The following is a 20,676-nucleotide window of genomic DNA, read 5'->3' as shown; positions in this document are numbered from 1 at the left end:
CCTTCCCTCGTGGGCAGCCGTGCCAACAGCTCTCGGTAGTGTGGGACGGCTCTGAAACTTCAGAAGTTGGAAGCGAAGCCTGAATTTCCTCCCTGTCCTCGCTGCCCCCTCCACCCCCCCCCCCCCTCCCTCCCTCGAACCCCACCCCATTCCTCCCCAAGAGTCTTCACAGGCAATCTGAAACGTGTCTCAGTTCATACACAAGAGCAGTCTGTACTCTGCTAATGTGGCCACGCTCGTCACAGGCCCCTCATGGGACACGACCCCTGCTCAACTGCCTACTCAAGCCTTTCTCCTGGCCCCCCCCCTTAGACACAAAGCATGCCCCCATGGTGCCGTACCCGAGCGTGCGCGTGTGTATAATCCAGGCGAACTGGTGGTCGTATGTCACCCTGCAGTGTAAACTAACTGTCTCGGTCTGCAAAAGGTCTGAAGGCTCACAGCTGACCTCAGTTTTATAACTGTCTGTTATACTGTCTGCGGGGGGGGGGGGCCTCCTTCACTGTGAGGGAGTCCAGTTGGAAACCGGTGGGTTGATCACATCTCGGATCCGACAATCCCCGACACCTCCTGGACCGAACCCAGCGAGCACGGACGGCTCTTTGATGTCGGACGGCTTTTATGACCTTCATACGTCTCCTTCTGTTCAGACGCAGCTCTGACTGAACTTTACAGTCATTTGTACCTCACACACAGTTTGTGGCTTGGTCTTGAATGACTCCAGTAAATTGTAGTCAACACGACATCCACAGAAAAAACAACCTGTCGCTCGGAGGTTTGGGCTCACAGTTAAGTTTGTGTTCTCGGCGTTCAGCCCCTCTTCTTTTTTTCTTTATGAAAATGAAGAAGAAAAAATAAAAACAGAGCGCTTTCAGATGGCACTTGCTCAACTTGTTCAACTGGAAATGTTTTGTGGCTGGGTGGCACTGCTAAATTGCTTTTCACCCTGACCACATTTGAGCTGCCAAGTGGGGGAAGGCCCCAAACCCAAGAACCACTGCCGGCGTTTCCGTCGCATAAGTTCTGTTTCACCGTTGTAAATATTCTGTGGAGCGTGGGTAATATCTGGATGTCGGAGAAAACGTTTTGTGTACATGTGGAGCAGAAGCCAACGCGGTAACCTTGCAATTACGGGAAAGCAAACAAATGTTGCGCACCATTAATACGCCGGAATCGTTTAACACAAAGTACTGTGGGACATCTGTGGCCTAAATGCTTAAGTGTGATGTGAATTGTCATTACAGCAGATAAGACCGTGCTGTGGTCCAATGACGGTTCAGAAGTGACCGCCACCCTGTTGTGTCAGTGCTGGTGGGGGTTGTGAGCGAGTGTGGCGCGGAACATTGCCCCCCCCCCCCCCCCCCCCCACCTCCCACCCCCTCCCGTTGTACTCCTATCTTCTCTCGGAAACACAGCCTTCTTTCACTCCTGTCACTCCGCTGATTAAAGGCCAGGGGGCCCTCGGCGTGTCAGTCTGCTGCACAGCACGTTTAACAAGGGCTGCGTTTACCCGTTTCCTTCTCGGGCCTTGGCGCACGGAGAGGTCTCGAGCAGCTTGCACGTCCCACGGGCGGCTACGACGGCGTAAATGTGAACTCGCTGCGTAACGCCTCTCATGCAACTGCACAATAATCCAAATCTATTGCAAGAGTATGCGCTGGCCTCGCAGCCGACTTAAATCCCACACGTGTTCTTCCGTGTGGTATCCGAGCTCGGAGCGGAGCATGTCAAGCAATCTTTAAATTACTCAGCCGGTCTTTAATGACTTTTTTTTTTTTCCTCTCTCTCTCTCTCTCTCAGCGGCACCTTACACTGTCGAAGAATGGCAAGCATCACCGCAGGTCTGAGCAAACGCACGCGGGGGGCCCCGTGCAATCGCGGTGGAGCAGTGACTCAAAAAGTTAACGACGGTGTAAATTTTGGAGGCTTGCGCAGGCACCGGAGTCGGGGAGGGGGGGGGGGGGCAGACAAATGGAGCAGCAGCAGCAGCAGCAGCCCTGACACATGGCCCACATTCACAGCCGCCTCCCACGTCACAGTGCTCCTCAGAGAAAAGGCCCCTTTTGTTTCCCAGAGCTGGGAGGGAGGGAGGTCTCTGGGGTGAACCGTCGCTCGGCTCCACCGCTCCACCCGCCATCAAAAAAAAAAAAAAAAAGAAAGGAAAAGGGACCGGACTTCCCACCCCTGACTGGCGTCCTCCCTACTCACTCCCCGCTTCAGCACACAAACACAGGCTCATCAGTAGTACCACTACTACGCTTGTGATTGTCTTTTCCTGCTACTTAATTGGGTCAGTCTGCATTGTTGCATTAAAGACGTCGGCAACAATGACCTTGCTGTTAATGCATGTCCTCTGCTGCTGGTGGTGAAAGAATTCTTTCAGATGGAATGAAAGCAGCAAAAGGACAGTACGAAAATACTTAATAACAAGAAAAAGTCGATAAGATATATCTACTTATGCGGAATTACCCAGTCAATGTCATATTATCGTATATTTTGAGAATATATTACATTTTCATATTACTATTTCATGTAAGCATGTGGTTAGTAGCTTAATTGAGCATCGGATGCATGAAGTATAACAATGGGCCATGAGGCTATAGAGTTTTGAGTAAAACTGTTAATATCTGCCGCCGATGGGTAAAACAGCATGAAACGTACGTTTTTTTTTCCTTCCAGTAAACTAGAAACTTCAAACCTAAACCTCAAAGTAAAATTTTTTTTTTTTGTGTGTGTTTATTATATAATATCAGGAACGATCAAAAAGGTATTTGTCGCTCGCACAAACGTTTTCCAAGTTAATGATTCTCGATCAACACCAGCACCTGCGCTACACGCGTGTTTTGGACCACTGGTACGTGTCCATTTTCAATTTCCTAGGACCCGAAACCTGAGCAGCTAGTGCACATCACATTTTTGGGGAAACGAAAGAAGTCACCGGCAGCCGAATCCAGCGAGCACCGGCGGGGGGGACGAATTCGCGGCGCACCACCCTGACCGGTGTCAAAAGAAAACCCGCCCGGTTGCGGCCTCGACCCGCTGTACCTTTTTCTGGCTTCGACGGCGACGTCCCGCCCCCGCTTGAAGCGCTCGGAACAGCCGACTCGGCTCGTTGTTTTACTGCTGTAGGTTTTCCCCGAGTCTGACGCAGAATTTGATGTTCGCTCTCTGCTCAAGTTTCAGGCCCTCGCAGGGATCGCAGCTGCTCCCGGACCAGTGGGCACAAAAGCGTTTCTAACTCGGGTGCCGGCGTTGTTCAAGCGACATAACTTCGAGTACTTTCGTACACCGGCTAATACAGGCGTTCACTAAAAAAAAAAAAAAATCCCTTCTCTGTAATCTAAAAGTGTTCAGACGGGGGCGTGAAACCACACGGCGTTCGCAAGAATCTAGACCAGCTGCGGCAGTTGCGATTTCATGCCCTTAAAAAGCGATTGAGCGGCATTTCAAATTCGCTCCGTTATGTCCGATTATGCCTTAAAAGTAAAAAAAAAAAAAAACACTTCAATAACGTGATTACAAAATGACACATTTAAAACTGTGTTTATTCATATAGAAATATGCTCATGTTTTACATCACTTTGTAGTTACAAATCGTAAAAAGAACGAATATTAACGCTATTAGCATCACAAAGTCTTCTTCCAAACATACAGGAGCATAGATCTCAGAGGAAAGCCTGACGTTACTGTGAGAAATGTTAAGCTCTTTATACTTTTATAGGTGGTGTGTGCGTGCAGCTTGTTGCTCAGTTAAGAGTGAAACGGGGGGGGGGGGGGGGGGGGGGCTCCGCTAACAGTAGCTCTTGAAGTAGTCTCCATCTCTCTCCATCATGTACCCATGTACTGTCGAAGAACGTCAAGAGGAAAAGAGACACTCCTTCTAGTGCGGAGAATTTATACAAACCTGCTGTGAATTCTCTCCAAACTTAGTACAATTAGGGTAATCAGGGTTACAGAGAAACGCTAAAGACCCCGGTCGCCGAGCCAACGTTAATATTCAAATTTTTTTTTAATTTTTTTTTTTTATATTCATCACTTCTATCCCCGCCCGAATCCGTCCTCCCTGACTTCCTTGTTCTCCTGAGACACAGTTGAGACACCGCACAGTGGGGGAGTAGCATCTCAACCCCCCCCCCCCCCCCACACCCCACCCCTCCGCCCTCCTCCCAGAATGGGCGTTTAGCACACAAGGCTCCAAAGCTTCAATCTCTCCTTGAGGGGAAAGGGAAAAAAAAAAAAAAAAAAAAAAGAAGACAAGTGCTGGAACGCTCGCTGCATTACCTTTCCACTTGCTTCGTCCTTAAGACTATCAGTACTGTTTATTGTACCACTTGGTGATAAACGTTCAGTCCCCTAAATCAGCTTCCCCCCCCCCCCCCCAGGAGGAAAGCAGTCCAGCTCAGTTCCTCTCGATTTGCTCGATGTCGAGCTCGCCTCCGAGCTGATGGGCGTCCTTCCTGCACAGCCCCGCCCACAGAGGCTCACTGTCCTTCCCATTGGTCGTTCCCGGGGTCCCGTCGCCGCGGCCCGCGGAGCTCCAATCCGCCTCCTCCGCGGCGCGCACGTCGCCGGTGGCTTTCTCGCCCCCGTCGGGGCGAGGCGGAGCGTCCGTCGAGCTGCGTTCGCTGGCCGGTGAGTCGTCGGCGTCGCGCTGGTCGGTGCCCCCGGGGCCGAGGAGGGCCCGGCTCGACTCACAGCTGTCTTCGCCTGCGATTCCTGGGCAGCTAAGGCTGTGGAAATTCCGAAGTTTCTGCGGAGAGACGGGATTTTTTGTTTTTCAGAACCATAAAACTCGTGTTTTCAAGGAAACAGACGCGCACTTCAACAAGTCTTGTCAAATCTTTTGGTCTGGTAGGAGTTCGTCGTCTCCGCGGAGACAGCATATTTGGTTAAGAAATCAAAAACATTTCCCTCGAGTCGGGACTACGAACCATGTCCTAACTAGGACACAAACATGACTCGGGGCATCCAGCCATTTTATAAAAAAAAAAAAAAACCACAAAAAAAAAACAATCCCTCTACTGTACTCGTGTAGCGTGTGGGTGAGGGAGCGAGGTCGGCGCTGCGACACCGGGGCAGCGACCGCTATAAAAAATCAAAACGTAACGAGATTCGAAGGCTGTAAAAAAAAAAACATTTTTTTTTTTAGCCCGCTGAACAACGCTGGAGCAACTCGTGAGGAAGAGTGAGGCTGTGATCTGAGGTCCAACAGGAACCCAGGCAGCAAGTGGCCAGATACCCCGAAGGCGTACGTCACTCGTGTCGGCCTTTTGACTCCGCTGTCCCTCCGCTGGCACTACGCACGCACACACACACACACACACACACACGCACGCACGCACACACACACATCTGGGGAAAGCCAGAAATGTCCTCCGGGCGGCTGCACGTGCCAACGCTGCTGCTTGCAGGCAAGTTGTGCGACAGCTGTGCGCGCTGGAATGAGAGGCTTTACAACGGAGGCTTATCCAATCGGCGCAGCTCATGCGGAGAAGGGCAGGACAGCTGCGTCACGCCCGACTGCGACGGTGTCGGGCCAGAAGGACGCGGGAGAATAGGGCCTCTGTGAAAACCCCTTGTCATTTGTGCGCTTACGTAACACTGAAACAAGCGCGGGACTGTTAGGGATGCAGCTCGCGGCCAAGCGCAGCAACTACGGCTTTAATTAATCAACAGATGAAAGATGAATCTGTACTTTGCGCGAAAACAATCTCTTATCTCGAGTCCAAAGCTCGCGAGCGCGGTTCGGTTCAGTAACGACGAGACACGGGGAGGCTGCAGATGTTCCTTTCAGAGAAGCTGAATCAACAAATATTTTTTTTTTTTTTTTTTTACTTCAGAAATTGATCAAAAATGTGAAGAATGCCGGTCGTCCAAAAATCTGTCGCTTCGCCAAGCGGTAAAAGCTAGAACACCAACTTTTTTGAATAGCTACGAGATCCAGAAAGGCTTCAAAAATCTTCTCTTTAGAAAGTTAGACAATATAAACGTTCTGGATTTTATTCGATAAACTACATTAAAACTGATTTCACGTCGGTCCGCTCGGCTCCGTTTTCACCACGGTAACATTCACATATTCAGGATCTATTCATCCAGTAAACGCTACGACGGCAGAGTAGCGAGGTGGCTGGAGCTACGTGCAAGGTCGGAGGAGAGGAAAGGTGAAAATGTAAAAGTTATGATTCATGTCTTGCCAAAACGGCAGCGAGAAAGGTCTCTCCATCGGGGAGCAGCAGATCAAACGGGGGGGGGGGAGGGGGGGGCCCGCTGTTGTTCTTGGCCGCGGGTCGGGCGGCTACATTTGTCAGCGCCGGGCCGGCGTGTCACACTGCTGCCTTCGGCATTAGCGCTTCGGTCTCTGCGGTGAGACTTCTGGCCCGGACCATGGGACCAAACTGATAAAAGGTCGCGAGCAGTCTGGGCCGTAGCAACAAAAACAAAAAACAAAAACAAAAACAAAAACAAAACAAAGTTCCATCGATACTCACTAAACTTCTACCAGGGGAGCGGTTCTGCAGAGGAAATCTTCTCCCGAGAGTGTCCTCGGGCAACTTGGCGCGTCACCCGACAATTAAGGTCGCGAAGAAGTGCCGTCTTCCCCCCCCTTCCCCCCACCCACCCCACCCCACCCCCCACACACACACACACCTCCCCAACCCGTTCGCCCGCAGAACGAAACGGAGTGGAGAGCAGAAAGTCTCCTCATTCATACTGACCTTGACTCCCCCCCCCCCCCAATAAAAGCTGATCAATAGCTCATGAGGCCCGGTTGCGGCAGCGATCCACCCACCGAGCTGAATTTACAGAAATCAATATCTCTTTACCCGACACATCCCCCCCCCCCCCACCCCCCGTGCGACGATCCATAACCTCTGCCACAGCTGCTCTACTTCCTGACATTCGCGGGAGGCACAGTGAGCCACGCCGAGGGTAGCGGTTTCAACCGGAGTAAATTACACCGCCGTGGCGTGCGGAGGAGACGCACTCAGCACTGCGACCGATCTTTGAATGGTAAAGGTGACTTTGAAATCCTGACGGTGCGACACGTGTGAAGCGCGATTAAGCCCTCGGGCCGAGGAACCGAGCAGGCTTAGCCCCGTCGTCGCAAGTGAACGTCTTTCCCACCGAGGTTTCCCGCGTCCGGACCGCTGCGCCAGCGTCAGCAGACGGGTCTGGATTGGTTCCGGTCGTCGCGTCTCGAAAAGGACGCCGGCCCCTAATTTAAATACTGCTGCCGGAGCAGCTTTTAACCGATCGGCGTCGGCCACTTGTAAAATACGTCGAATATTTTGCGCGCCCGAGCAGCAACCTCCGGCTGTGAAAACTTTCGCCAACTCGGAAATGCCAAAAAAAAACAAACAAACAAAAAAACTGCAGTTCCGCCAGTGGCCACTTGAGGCTCATTCCCGAAAGTGAGTCAATCCTCATAGACTCCCATGTTACAAACTTTTTGCAGAAGTGATAAACGTGTTTACAGCCTGGTACAGAAAAAAAACATTTGGGTCTCTATTGCTAATTTCAGTTTTCAGTATGCGGGTACATTTTTATACAACTATGCTAATTAGGAGTGGGGCTTGTTTGAGTGACAGGTGGGTGCCGTTACAGTTGGCCGGCTGCCTGCAGGTTTCAGCGACGAGGCTTCATTCAGACCGCCTCAGCTCACGACGCCCATTTTTGAGTTAGCCAGGAGTTAGGCTATGGTGACGGCCAGAGAAGCCTGTAACTGATCTTCAAAGCTGCTCTACAGGAAACTCCTTTCTTTTTCTTTCTTTTTTTTTGATATGGCCTAAATACGAAATATAAAAGTTTGATTTTAAACACCGATTTTGCGCTGGCTTGATATTTTCCAGCGTTGCTACACATTTCATATCGCTTCATCGAGCTCTACGACCGCCACCATTATTTGAACTGCATTTTGAAGCGAACGCTCGACTTCGACATCTTTGCCCTGAGCCACCCCACTGGTCGCTGATCGCCCTTCAGAGTGGCTGAGCCGAGCCTCAATGCAAACGCGGCTTCCAGACCGTCATCACATCGAAAACTAAAGCTGTGACCGACAGTCATTTGGGAGCCATTTTCTCCGGCGTTTCCCGAAAACCAGAGTCACAAAAACATTTTTTTTTTTTTTTTTCTTTTGATGAATAATGAAAATCTGATTGTGATGAACATTTCTTGTGGTTTCACTACCTGTGCTGAAGATCAGTGTCACGGGGAGTTGTTGTTTTTTTTAATACGGAGAACACAATGCATGACCAGCAGGAAGGATCCAACGCAGCACCGTGCCATTTCTCTGTGAAAATATTGTCGGTTGCCTCGCCCAGAGCTGCTTTCTCCACGCTGACCTCGTCACCGTTCGGAGCGCGCGTGGCGTCTTGCTCGTCGTATCGCAGCAGCGCCGTTGTTAAGACGCTGCTGCACTCTGGGTGACTTTCTCAGGAGGGGGGGCCAAGTCCAGCTCGGTGTTTATGATCCGGCCCGTGTACGTGTGAAGCTTTACTACGTGTGCTCGTGGGGCAGAGAGACAAAAACGCCCGCCAGTATGTGCAGATCAAACATTGCTGAACCGTGATCGAGTTCAGGAATGTGATCAGCACAAGCCAATCGTTTCGTAAGACCATTTCTCAGTATAAACTCACTGACCTCTTTAATTTCTGCTTTGATCAAATGATCTTCATCCAATAATGCATTTAAAACCCTTTTCTTCTTTCTCTTGACATTGCAAATACACACCCACATACTGGAATGTGACCCTGAACAGGCCTGCATGAATGAACGATTGCCTTTAACGACAATGCCTGCAGAAACATTTTGAAGTGTGCTGAGGGAGAACAGACACAATGGCGTGACCTTCACTGGAAGTGTTTGTTTATCCAGCGTGTAAAGAGAAAACTGCCCCAACAACAGCACAACTAGATAATGTTACTGAGACTGATGGACCTAGCAGGGCCTCCAGCTGGCACGTCCATTTCCTGGGGCTGCTGTCTCGAGCTCTGGACAGTGATTGGAGCACTGAAGAGGGCTGTGGTGAGTTTTTATGCGAGTGAACGCCACATAACACACCACTGGAAAAACTCTTCTGATAAATGACATGGCTGGCACAGGTGCAGACTTAAATATACTGTATTATCAGACTGTATCTTGAGTGTGGGACACGCGTAAACTGGCAGTTTAGCCGTATCTAATACGCGCATGCTGTGTTACTGCGTGGTTTGGTTTACAAACCTGGGTCATCTTTGCCAGATCCAACGACGGCCTCTGTTTGTGTGTGTCAGCTGGTCTCCTACGCTTCACACCGATCTTCTTGTCATTGAGGACACATGGCTGTGAGCGACTGCGAGCGAGGCCGCCCTGTCCACCGCGGCGCTCCAGCTCTGGAGTGGAGTCTGGGGAGCTGGGTGGTGAGGGTCCGCGAGGCTCGGCGAGGCAAATCTGTTCATGAGAGAGGTAGAGGGGCTGCGCCGGAGGCTCGGAGGGCAGGGGCGTCGAAGAGGAGGGCGTCAGGCCGGCGAAGGCAGAAGACCGCTGGATGCGCTGGTTGTAGCAGGGCGGCTCCAGGGTGTTGGAGCGGGCGGGCAGGCTGAAGCTGGAGCTGCGCTGCATGGCCGGGAAGCCGAGCTGCGCGTTTCCGACGCTGCTACGCTGGACGCTGCCGCCGCTGTGGCACCTCCTCTTCTCCACGGCCGTCCACACGCGAGAGCCCTGGGGGCGCCAGGTGGAGCGGCAGCCACCGAGCTCGTCTGAGCAAGACAGGGACCGGCACTGTCGCTTGCTGGGGGGGGCGGTGGAGTGCGAGGACGCAGCCTCAGTCAGGCTGAGGTCCTGCAACAAGCTGGTGATTGTGCTTGAAGTAGAGCCAACATCCCAGTCCCAGTGGGCAGAGCTCCTGTGCACCTCGGGCAGGACGTCCCACAGGCTCTCCAAGCTGGTCCCAACTGGCCTCTGCTGTATGGCACAGCTGTGACCCACCTCACCCCACCGGCCGGTCTCTGCAACGAACAGACCAGATTCACTTTAACGAAGTAATGTTTTAAAAAGAAGATGCTCAGTGAAGATGCCAACCCGAAATATAGAAAATAATATGTCGTCTTTTTCTACAAAATATTGCTCCTTTTGATTCCAATTTGGCTACCAACATCAGACACGAGATTTAGACTTCAAAAAACAATAAAACTTCATCGGACTGTGTCAGGGTACAGGGCGTGCAAAAAAAAAAATATATATATCGAGAATCGGTTTCAGACGTGCGACCCTCTGAGAACCGGCTGGGAACGAGAAAAAGCTTTTAGTCCAAAATTCTGTGATCGTGAGAGTTTAACAACCCCAACATGGACAACATCCATGACAGTGGTCTGGGTCAGCACGCCGGTCCCCAGCATGTGTACTTTGTGTTGACACCGCTCACTGCTTTGTGTAATTGGCACTAAAAATAAATCCTGTCCTCCAGGCACTGCTTCAGTCTGGGAGGACAGCTGATTGGGAATAGGGAAGGAAGCTCAAAGTCCGACTGACTCAGCAGGCTGGGGCAAACGTCAATAACCATCGTGAACACGGTGACTGAAGCTTATCTTCGTTTTTCGTTGACATCTACGAGAGCTGCGAATCAGACCGGCTCTGGATCCACTCTGCAGCAGTGCCATAGCTACTACGCCCAGAAAGCACCTGTTTCTGTCACAACAGAAACTCAATTGAATTGCTGAATAGGTCAGCCAACTGAAGTGGTCAGTCAAGCTCTGAGTCAGACACTAAACGTCGAGGCCACTGCCCACGCCGGGTATGCAAGAGATCTATTCTTCTTCACTGGAGATACAAAAAAAAAAAAAAAAAAAAAATCCCCAAAATACCACCTACAACACATGGGCAGGACAAAGAACAAAAGGCCTGCTGGTGCTGCTGCGCTCTCTGCCAAGGGCTGCCAGTCTTAGACACGCAATGCAAAGTTACTGCAAGGACAGAATACAATCATTTCTTACAGATTGTAAAGGCCATTTATCCTTACTGCAAGGTAAACATTACGTGTACGTCCCTTTGTAGTCATAATCACATTTTCAGCCTGAGGACAGCGTGTCCACTGTTTTTGACGCATGCAGGAGTGCCGTGAGATAATCATGAATAAGCATGACGCTATTAGCATTCATTTAAGTTGGCAAAAACAGCTGTCGGACGGGTTTCACACAATGCCGTGTGGCCATCACTTGAACTCAGCAGAAACTAACGCGTAGCCATTCTGCTCGTAAAACCTATGAAATGTTCGCATAAACAACACCTGACATTTTCGGGCCTTAATAAGCTGCTGAGGACTATTTTTTTAAGGCATTTTTGAATAGTAAGTAGTATCGAAGCGATTTAGTCTGTGCCATAAAAGTATCAAAGCTCGGTACTGGTCCGTTATTGTGTCAGATGGCAAACTCTTACCCCTGAGTCCACAAGAGAAAAGTGCGGTCCCCTGGCTCATGGTCGGTGCCTGGAACTGTGAAAATGCAGAAAAAGATTCACTGTTAGATCGCCAGAAACCAGGAAGCCCCAGAATTTTTTTTTTTTTTTTTTTTTCTATTAATAACAAGTCAATAGATTAAAAAAAAAAAAAAAAAAAAAAAAAAAATGAAGGGGGGGGAGGGAGGGAGAGCTATTGGAGAGTCCGATTTTGTGCATGCATAGTTGGACTTAAGTGCAGAGAGAGTTCCACCATAAATGCCCCCGATTGACTCTCAGCCGCTGGGCATGATGACTTAATTTCACGAGACTGAGGGCAAACTCAGTCCACATTAGTGGGGGGAATTTTCTCAGTCTGTGCTGGCAGTTTCTATTGCCTGGATGCTAAATAGAAAATGAGTCAGAGTTGCTCGGCTCCATGAAACTAAAATACTCGTATTGTCGTTTTGAGTGAAGTAAATGGAACACGGAGGATTTACAACCAAGTGACAAACACCCCCGGTGACAGTCGGCAGCTATTATGATGCAATTATCAGTAATTATAGCTTATTATTCCTAATCTTAAACATCCGAACGGTTCTCCTGACATCACGTCCTGTTATTCAATGAGGCAACACTTGTTCATCTTTCAACAAATTTGATTACGAGGGGGCCGAGAGGTACGTTTTTGCTCTCGATTCAAGTTCACAAATTAGGAAAATAAAATGTGGAGCCATAAAACTGCTGAGGAGTTAAGAGTGGCGCGCAACAATTTCCTAATTCAGAGCACCTTGACAGGCACAGTTAAAGCCTCTTGGCAAGGCGACATGTAAACACAAAATGAAACATTTCACACAGAACAAATCCGCTCGCACGTGCAGGAAATAACCTCACCGGGCCCAAGTCTGTGCGTTTGGATGTTACATCATCGGCACCCTTCTTTTCCAGTGTTTTCTTGTAAATGATCACCATGGCAACACGCATCCTTGTTCCAAGCCGCTCCAGGAATGGCAAGTGAAGCCGGACGCCATCTTGACGGGCACGTTGCGAGCTGGCTGGTTTCTCATAAGCTTAAGGCAGCAGCCGTCGACTCCTCCGGGAATGCGCTTTCACTCCTCGGCCCGATCCTGAGCGGACACACGAAGATGAGCACGGGATTACAATTCAGTGCATTTCTGACATTCTGTCGACCATATAAGCAGAGAACAATCCAGCTGGATTGAGGAGAACAGATCCCCTGGGCGGAGGCTCCGAAACACACCGTCAACGTAAAAGCGAACCCAACGCTCCCCCCGAAAGGAATGAACCTCTGAAAAATCTATCACACACACACACACCACCCACCACCAATCAACAGATATTGGCACACCGAGCCTTCCTGAGGTGCCGTGGGCTTAATAATATCCGGCCAAATACGCTCTCGCCTCGTTGCTGAGGCTTTGTATTAGGTAGCGTCTTACTTGGGTGTATGAGCGCAGCGTGCATCGTGTTAGCATAGCATCCCGTGAATGAACAGGACACGTGATCGGTGAAGACAAGTTTTACTATTGAGTCAGTTGACCTTTGCGCTGTTATTCCACAACGATATGCCACTTTGTGTGTACTTTAATACCACGTTAATCCAAAGTACAGCTGAGCTGGGAGGTTTTTTTTTTTTTTTTTATATTGGGTAACGAAACTAGCTCGGCTAGAGAGCATCACAACACTCTCAAACCTGTCAAACCGATCCTCAAACATCGGCTACGTCTCTGCTGTTAGTCCATGTTTATTATGTTCTTCAAACTGACACATTTTTGACGGGACTAGAGCTTGTGATAATTGAAGAGAGGTCAGTGGTTTGGAAACATTTACTTTGATTGGCAAGGCGTCGCCTCTGCTGTCGCGCGTTAGCCTGCGAGCTGAAATAACTCGCGTATTTTCACTTCCACATGGCCTCCGCGGCGTGTCACCAAAAGTGGAACTCTATACCTTGCTATATTTATTTTTTTTGCCCGTTCATGTGGAGGAGAGAGAGCGAGTTTCCTCAAAAAGTGTTTCACACCGGAGCGCACGGAGAGGAGTAGAGCAAAGTCAAAGTTGTGTAATTGAATCCTCAGGGGCTGGCTGGGAATAGCTGACCTTGCGGTTATCAAAACAACCCTCGTCGCATTAATGCTGCACCACGATTACAGTAAAACTGCTGATTAGCCGCAGATGTAAATCTATGTAATCATCGAGGATTTATTTTTTTTTTTTTTTTTTTTTACTAGCACTGGACCGGGTCCGCTTGAGGCGACGTCACAAAGTGGGCACGAGAAGGGTCGTACGACGCCGGCAGGGTCGGAGGGTGTCGAGTTTAAATGGCAGAACAACTGCAGGCAGGGAAAAGAAAACGGACAGAAACGGCCTACGTAGAACAAAAGAGCGCTCTGTGCAGAAGATGAGACACCGTGGGAAACAAAAGGGACGACATCAGAGGTTGCGTGTGGTGGGGTGGAGAGTGAGTGAGTGAGTGAGTGTGTGTGTGTGTGTGTGTGTGTGTTGGGGGGGGGGTGTGTGGAGGGGAGGGAGGTCGAGGGGAGGGTTGCAGCATCACAAGACTCTGCAGGAGCTGACACACTGGAGGTGGTGTTTACATCCAGCATATGATTTCCATTACCAGCACTTATCACATCAAGAAAACAGCTTGAATACGAGGGTGTTTGTAGCAGAGGAGATCAAGGACGTCTGGCAGCGTAGACTCGCGGCCGGTGCGAACACGGGAGAGCAGATCAAAGCCGGACGAGGTCAGACCAGATTACACCGTGCGCGACCGTCAACCACGGAGATCTGCGTGTCACAGCGGAGATAGCTATGGATGTGCCGAGGTGGAGGAAACCGCCGTTTTGCCCTCAGTGATGGGTGCAGACGGCATTGACACAGAAAGGAAAAACAAAACTGCTTCATGAGAATCTCACTGGCAAAGACGAGCGAGGCTCTTCGACATGAAGTTTACTCGCACAAAGAGGACACTAAATATAGTTTTCCTTCGATAGGAAGATGGAAAAACTGAAGTCTGGCATCCTTGAAATTATAAACAAAACCCATTACTTTTAGTTACAGAAAATTGCAACTGCATTACATTTTTATCCCATAAATCTGAAGCGAGTGCTTTAAATGGGTTTATAACATAATTATAAACACTCCTCGGCTCCATGACATCCAGTAAGTTAAACACAGCATTATAAAAGCCTAACCCAGGCCGACAGCATTTCAAGAAACCATTCAAACCTGTGGCAGTTTGTGAATGAAAAACATGTTGCTGGTAAAGTGCAGTGCACTTTTTCTTGTACAGACAAACCTGTGAAACAAACGTTAAGGGCCAAATAAAAGCATGCTTTCCATTGCTTAGTAGGATACACCCAACCCACTCCACTCGCACTGCATTGCACAGCCAAATGAGGTGTCTAGAATTTCTGCTCAACGGGTGCCACTCCCCTTCTGATGTCGAAACCCCGAATCACCTCCATGTCGATGCGGCCTTTATCTGGAATCAGTGGGAGTCTCTGTGCCTCTGCAGCCTGATAGCGCTTTATCAGGGCTGGCGCACCAACCACCATGACAACTGAGAAGCCTAATCTCTGAGAAGGGGAAGAACGTTGCAGGACACCCGCCCCCCTCTCCCCCCCTCCCTCCCCCCTCTACCCTCCAAACGTGGCTTTCCGTCGCATGCAAACAAGCCGCCGACTGACTGCACCGAGGCCTGCAGTGACAGCAGCCGTCCCGAAACACAACAATAACACCGCCTCGGACGAGCTGATGGGATTCCACGTTTCCTTTGTGGTCACCAAGAGCCTTTCCACTGTCGCTACTTCGGGGTGTCGAGACACGAGACGCTATTGCAGAGCATAAATGAGATGGGACAGGAGAGGAAACCACAGAGTTGGTCAGGTCAAATTGAAGCGGGGGCCTGCTTCAAAGTCAGCTCGACTTTCAAAAGCCTGCACAGACGCTGCAATATTTTCTATACAAGATCAGGCGCAGGAGTGGGTTATTGTAAGTGACACTTCTAAGACTCGCAAATTGCGGAAAAGTTGAGAGAGTACAGACACTGAGTTTTAGCCATTACAAAAAGCATCTAAACTACGGTCACCCCCCCCCCCCCCCTCCAAAAAAGCTCTTTCAAGCAATTTCAGCAGCTTTTCCATACATTGGTCTGACTGTAATCCCGCGGGTTAGGACGCCATTACATAAGGATTTGGCAGCTTTGTGTCTGACTGACAATTAGAGCTAATACTAATCCATTTCATAGCACTTGGACAGCTGGTGGAAAGCAACACTGTTTGATGAGATTGTTCTACTTTTTATAGGCTGCTGGATAATATATGTTAACTACTTATAAGACTATTTTACATCTATTTTTAAACCTATCAAACTTCTTTTTTTTTTTTTTTTTTATCACATCTGTCATCTGGTTAAACTGATGCCAACATCAAATAGCTCAGATGTTTAGCTGATTTTCCAGACATCCTCCTTGGACATTCCTACAAGAATGGCAGTCGGATACGCGTCCTGTTCTTAACAATCCCAGGATTGTTGCCCTTTCAATAATACGAGCATCTGCCGAGCACTTGAGATGGTCCAACTTGGAACCTAACCGAGGGATTTGCGCAGCTCTTCATCGCCGCACCACTTGTGCGAAAGGAATGCCGGGTAAAGGTTTGTCTGTCCCCGTCTGCAGAAAGATTCCCTGGGGCAGAAAATATGCATGTGCCTAAAAAGCTACTTTCCCCTGAGCTGCTGCCGCTGGTGGCCTACTTCTTTTAAGTTGCATTCAAGATCCATATTTGGACTCCCGTTTGAGCCGTTTCTCATGTCACAGTGGTGGATAGAGTTTTTCATAACACCTGGCACCGAGCAGATATTTGAATGACAATCCAATTCTGCTTTTTCTGCAGCACCGTGCAGCATTTTTCACTGTGGAAATTCCAGCTTTTTCAAACCTCAAACTTTCTTTCTTGGCTTTGTCATTAATTAGGCTGCACAAAGGGCAGGTGCCACCGAGTACTGTCACGGCCGACTGACTGAAAAGAAATTTATGAAACTCATTGTAGGGTGCAGGCTAGCCCACAGCTGTCCGCATGTTCACAGAAATTAGGGCTATGTCAAACAGGAGGCACACTCTACATTTAAAGCAGCGAGTGAATAGTCAGAAATGAGCATAGCTGGGAGGCTTCAATGGTAGTTATCAGGCTCAGTTGAGGGCCTGGGGTACAGCCAAGGTCTCACAAGCATGCAGCTGCCCACTTACCATAAACACAAAGGCTCAGCATGGCTATGCATGGCAGCCAAGGAGGCCTACGTTTTAAAGCAGGCCTGCTGTTTAATTATCTCATACATAATCACTTGCACTGTATACATTTGTCCAGAACAAGAGCTTTGTTGAGCTCTGTAATCAAGGCTTTCAGCAAACCTGTCCAAGTTGGAGAGAAATGTTGTCCACTTGAATGCTAACTCTAACAAAGTCTCTTAATTACAGAGGGCTGAAGACACAACATCCACAGCAGAATAACACTGCATGTTAATGGACCAAAATCAGAATAAGTCTAGCGGACTGAGACCCATTTCAAATCTAAAAATTCAAAATGGAGAGGATTGCTGCGTTTCACATGCAGGAATTTATCCACCCTCCACGCTGCATTTCCTCTTATTACACACGCATAAAACATGACAAAGCCATTAACAGGTAATTGAACAATGTCGTAACAGCACCTTAACATTTTGTCGAAATATTTTCAGTGATACGGACAAGAAAAGAAGACCCATCTGCTCGCTCTGACAGACAGCCTCTAATGATCTTCAGCTATAACTGTTCAACAGGTTTTTGGTTGTTTTTTTTGTTGTTGCTGTTTTTTTTTGTTGTTTTTTTTTTTAGATGAACTTACAGCCCTCCGGGTGGATGCCTCTCAGTTTCAGAAGAAAAAGGCCCTGAAAACTGAGCTTGTCCAAGTAACCAGCACAAACAGTCCCCTTAAACCCCCTTTTCCAAAATCCCTCATGAAAGGGAAATGAGTTTGGCAAAGAAATTGGTGTGACGGGAGCTCACAGAACGTTACACGCAGGCTACAGAGCAAACAGGATTTTGGACTTGACAGAAAGGCCGCAAGCTGCTAATCATGAAATATGGAATGTGCATGCACAAAAAGTAAAACAATATATCTGCACTTCAACGGCGAGTCTCTTAATTTAACTACATGAAGCTTCGAGCCGCTTTAGTACTCCTGACTGTGGCCACGGGACACTCCGAGATGTTCAGGTCTGACAAGTTTTTGTGTGTATGGTCCCAACGAGCGCTTAAATTGCAGAATCTTGTCGGGCTGAGTGACAGCCAGCCCTGAGTTCATACCTGAGGGGGACGGTTGGCTAGATCAAGATAAAGACAACGGCATTCCACTGTGCAAACTGTAACAACAACAACAACAACAACAACAACAACAACAAAGAGGGTCTATGAAAGACAAAAGGTGACATGGCCAATAAATCAGTGGGTGTGAAAATGTGTTATAAAGCAGACATTGACATTTACTGCCAACCACCTACCTATATTGTAGTTTGACATCAGAATGAGTGCATTTCAAAGCCAGCAGCGAATTCAAACAGAAGAGAGGCGGTATCTCTTTGCAAATTTAATGGGACACTTTTGTCAGTGAATCTGATTACATTTGCACTAATTGTCAAATGTCAAATAAACCCAGCACACCTATTAGGCTCCATGGAGAAACTTAGTGAGACTTTTTTTTTTATTTATCAATCCTCAACATTTCATTACACCGTGTCCCTTAAATAACTGAATGGCAGTTAAAAAAAATAAAAAAAGAAGAAGAAGGGACACATACAAGTAAGTTTAATAATAGTTTATGTATGAGTATTAACCCAGACAAAACAAAAAGGGGCACGGCGAAGGCTGTTCTCATAAGAAAAAGTTGCTAAGCTAACTAATTGGAGCCATGTATAGTTTCTTAACGACAGCACTACTTTGCTTCTGATCACTTCTAATCGAGTTTGTCTCCGTAATCACCTTGCAGCGATTCACACACTGTACAAACGCAAAGGGAGCATCGCACTTCACGTTATGAACTTAGCTGCAAGACTCTCCCCCCCCCCCCCCAACCCCCCCAAAGTTAGCTGTCGCAGAAACTCCAAGTATTTGACTTAAAACTACCACTCACAAGCATCACGGTGAGCGCCTCGGATCTCCCGACGACACCGGGGGCAGCCGGTTCAGTTTCGGCGGACCATGTTGAGGAGTTTAGTTTTTGAGCGAAAAAGGTCAGGACAAGGCGTCAGGCAGGAAGCAAGGCGAGCGTTTCAATTCAACGTCCTGCTCCAGGCAGCTCCTGCAAACTACAACATCAACCCCGGTTCACTACTGTCCTACAAAGATTGCACGCTAATGAGGCTGTGACAACATATACGGGCGGTACCACTTTTGACAGGGGAGAGGGGTGTCCGATAAGTTATTAAACCATTGAAATCGTTCGGTTTGACTTGGATTATTTACCTAATTAGTTTTTATTTCAGCACCGTCCCCAGCTTAGATGAAGCTCGTGGCGGTGGAAAGGACAATCTGAATCTCTAACACGTCTTTCGTGTGAAAAATCATCCCCGCGCCCACAACTAGTGGACTGATCGACCCTGCAGTAATGAAAAGTAATCACAGTTTTGAGCTGTGCATATAGACAAGGCACTTTCGCAATAGACAGTGGTGTAACGTGATAAACTATCAACTGTGTTGCTTACAGACCTACAAAAAAAAAAAAAAAAAGAGTCAAATGGAGAAACATGTTATATACACAGCTCACGAAATGAGTTCCAGTATAACATAGGCTAGACCTAAATAAATACAATTATGACAAACAGATGTTCTTCCAGGAGCTGAATTCTGGGTTTATTATGATCGACATCACCATGTGAAATGCTATTATATTACCGTGTAGGTTTTAGTTGTTGATCTACACTCACATACTGAGCAATAATTGTAACTGCATTTAGCTCTGTGATTCCAAAACTTTATCCTCTGACCACTTAAACTCAAAAAAGAAAGATTTGTGTTTAAAATCTTCTTTTTTTTTTTTTTTCCTTCATTCAAATACTTTTTGCAGATCTGGCAAATTAAAATACATTGTTTCACAAGAAAAAGAGGAACACTTTGACCCTGGTCATATTTTTGATCTTTTTAATCATCTTGTAACTCCTATATTGTCCCCTCTAAGGTTGGGACTCACTTTCAAAGCAGCTCTCTTGTCAGTTTCAACATTGTGTTTATCATGAGACATGCTTGCTTGATTGATGCTAAATGATTAAAAAAAAAAAAAAATGTATCACCAGTAATAACAATAACTGAACTTGTGTCTGTTTATTTAAACAGGAAAGCAACTGTATTTAAAGGTGATGTCCCGCTGGGTTCTGCAATATGAAAAGCTCAATAAACTTTAAGATTCCTGTCCCATAACATCACATACAGTAAGTGGATTTATTTTTTATGAGGGCTGAAGTTAACGCACTGGGTGTCAGGAGGGTGGGGGGCTGAGGCTCACCCCTGGCAGACAGTATTGTTAATCAAGGAGTGACATCTGTTGTGTGCCTCTAATCTCCCCCAGACCGTCAGACTGTCCTCCTCGGTTTTAGACTGTCTGTCTTTTGTGCTAAAAGGCACCCAGGATTTGTCTCCTCCTCTGTGTAGACTGCAGTGTGGGGGCGACAAGTTGTTTTTACCGAAACCCTCAACAGCAGTAGAAACATTGCATTTTCGTTTTTGCAATCTCAGAAAACTACTGACAAGTTTTTAAGAAGCAGGTGATTGAAACAACTTCTTGCACAGGGCTGAGAGTCCTGCAAGTTCAATAAGTTCGGCAGTGTGTGTTGTGACTTTTACAACCATAGGGGGCAGTATCCACTAATCATAGTGCAAGAAAAGACTACAAAAGTAACCCGGAGTGAAAAGAATTTCATGCAGTGTTGATTCATAAGTCTTCATTTTGTTGTTTTTAATCATTTCTCTTTTACTTTGTTGGTGTCAGTGCAGCTAGCATATGGGTAACAGTAAAAAAGGAAGTGATCTTCCAGCTCCCAGTACTGACACCCCATGCAGAATGCTGTATGCCATCTGTGTTTCACACTGGCTGGAGACAGATGGCGAGAGGACTCCTGTTACAGGAGCCATCCCTTCTCAACTTTAATGAACAGTTAATCCTCTCAATCACTCGCAGAACTTCCCTTTATATCAGATTTAAAAGTTTGTTTTCTTTC

At 47.9% G+C, this 20,676-nt stretch overlaps 2 protein-coding genes across 3 annotated transcripts in view; one reads left to right on the top strand and one right to left on the bottom strand.

The window, feature by feature from the left end:
* Positions 1–19,942, top strand: part of lhpp (phospholysine phosphohistidine inorganic pyrophosphate phosphatase) — a 43,220-nt gene extending 23,278 nt beyond the window's left edge. Inside the window, exon 7 of one of the 2 annotated variants that reach the window (XM_069160398.1) lies at positions 19,796–19,942. In XM_069160398.1, coding sequence (XP_069016499.1) covers positions 19,796–19,844 — 49 coding nt within the window. In that variant the 3' untranslated portion in view covers positions 19,845–19,942. Of the gene's footprint in view, positions 1–1,800; positions 4,258–19,795 lie in introns of those variants that run through there. The other variant, XM_069160396.1, reaches the window with a different exon arrangement.
* On the bottom strand, positions 3,528–18,803 carry fam53b (family with sequence similarity 53 member B). Its single transcript, XM_069160395.1, has 5 exons — positions 18,597–18,803; positions 12,304–12,536; positions 11,413–11,467; positions 9,223–9,986; positions 3,528–4,750 (listed from the first exon to the last, which is right to left on the bottom strand). Exons 2-5 carry the CDS (start codon positions 12,391–12,393, stop codon positions 4,400–4,402), a joined length of 1,260 nt encoding a protein of 419 aa, XP_069016496.1. The 5' UTR covers positions 12,394–12,536; positions 18,597–18,803; the 3' UTR covers positions 3,528–4,399.
* Positions 19,943–20,676: the final 734 nt, after the last annotated feature.

This window comes from Embiotoca jacksoni, unplaced genomic scaffold (assembly GCF_022577435.1).
Source record: "Embiotoca jacksoni isolate LCO1_2020_lvr unplaced genomic scaffold, fEmbJac1.0.p SCAF_26, whole genome shotgun sequence".
Classification (NCBI taxonomy): Eukaryota; Metazoa; Chordata; class Actinopteri; family Embiotocidae; genus Embiotoca; species Embiotoca jacksoni.
The sequence above is the reverse complement of the archived record's forward strand: the minus strand, read 5'-3'. Positions and strand labels throughout refer to the sequence as shown.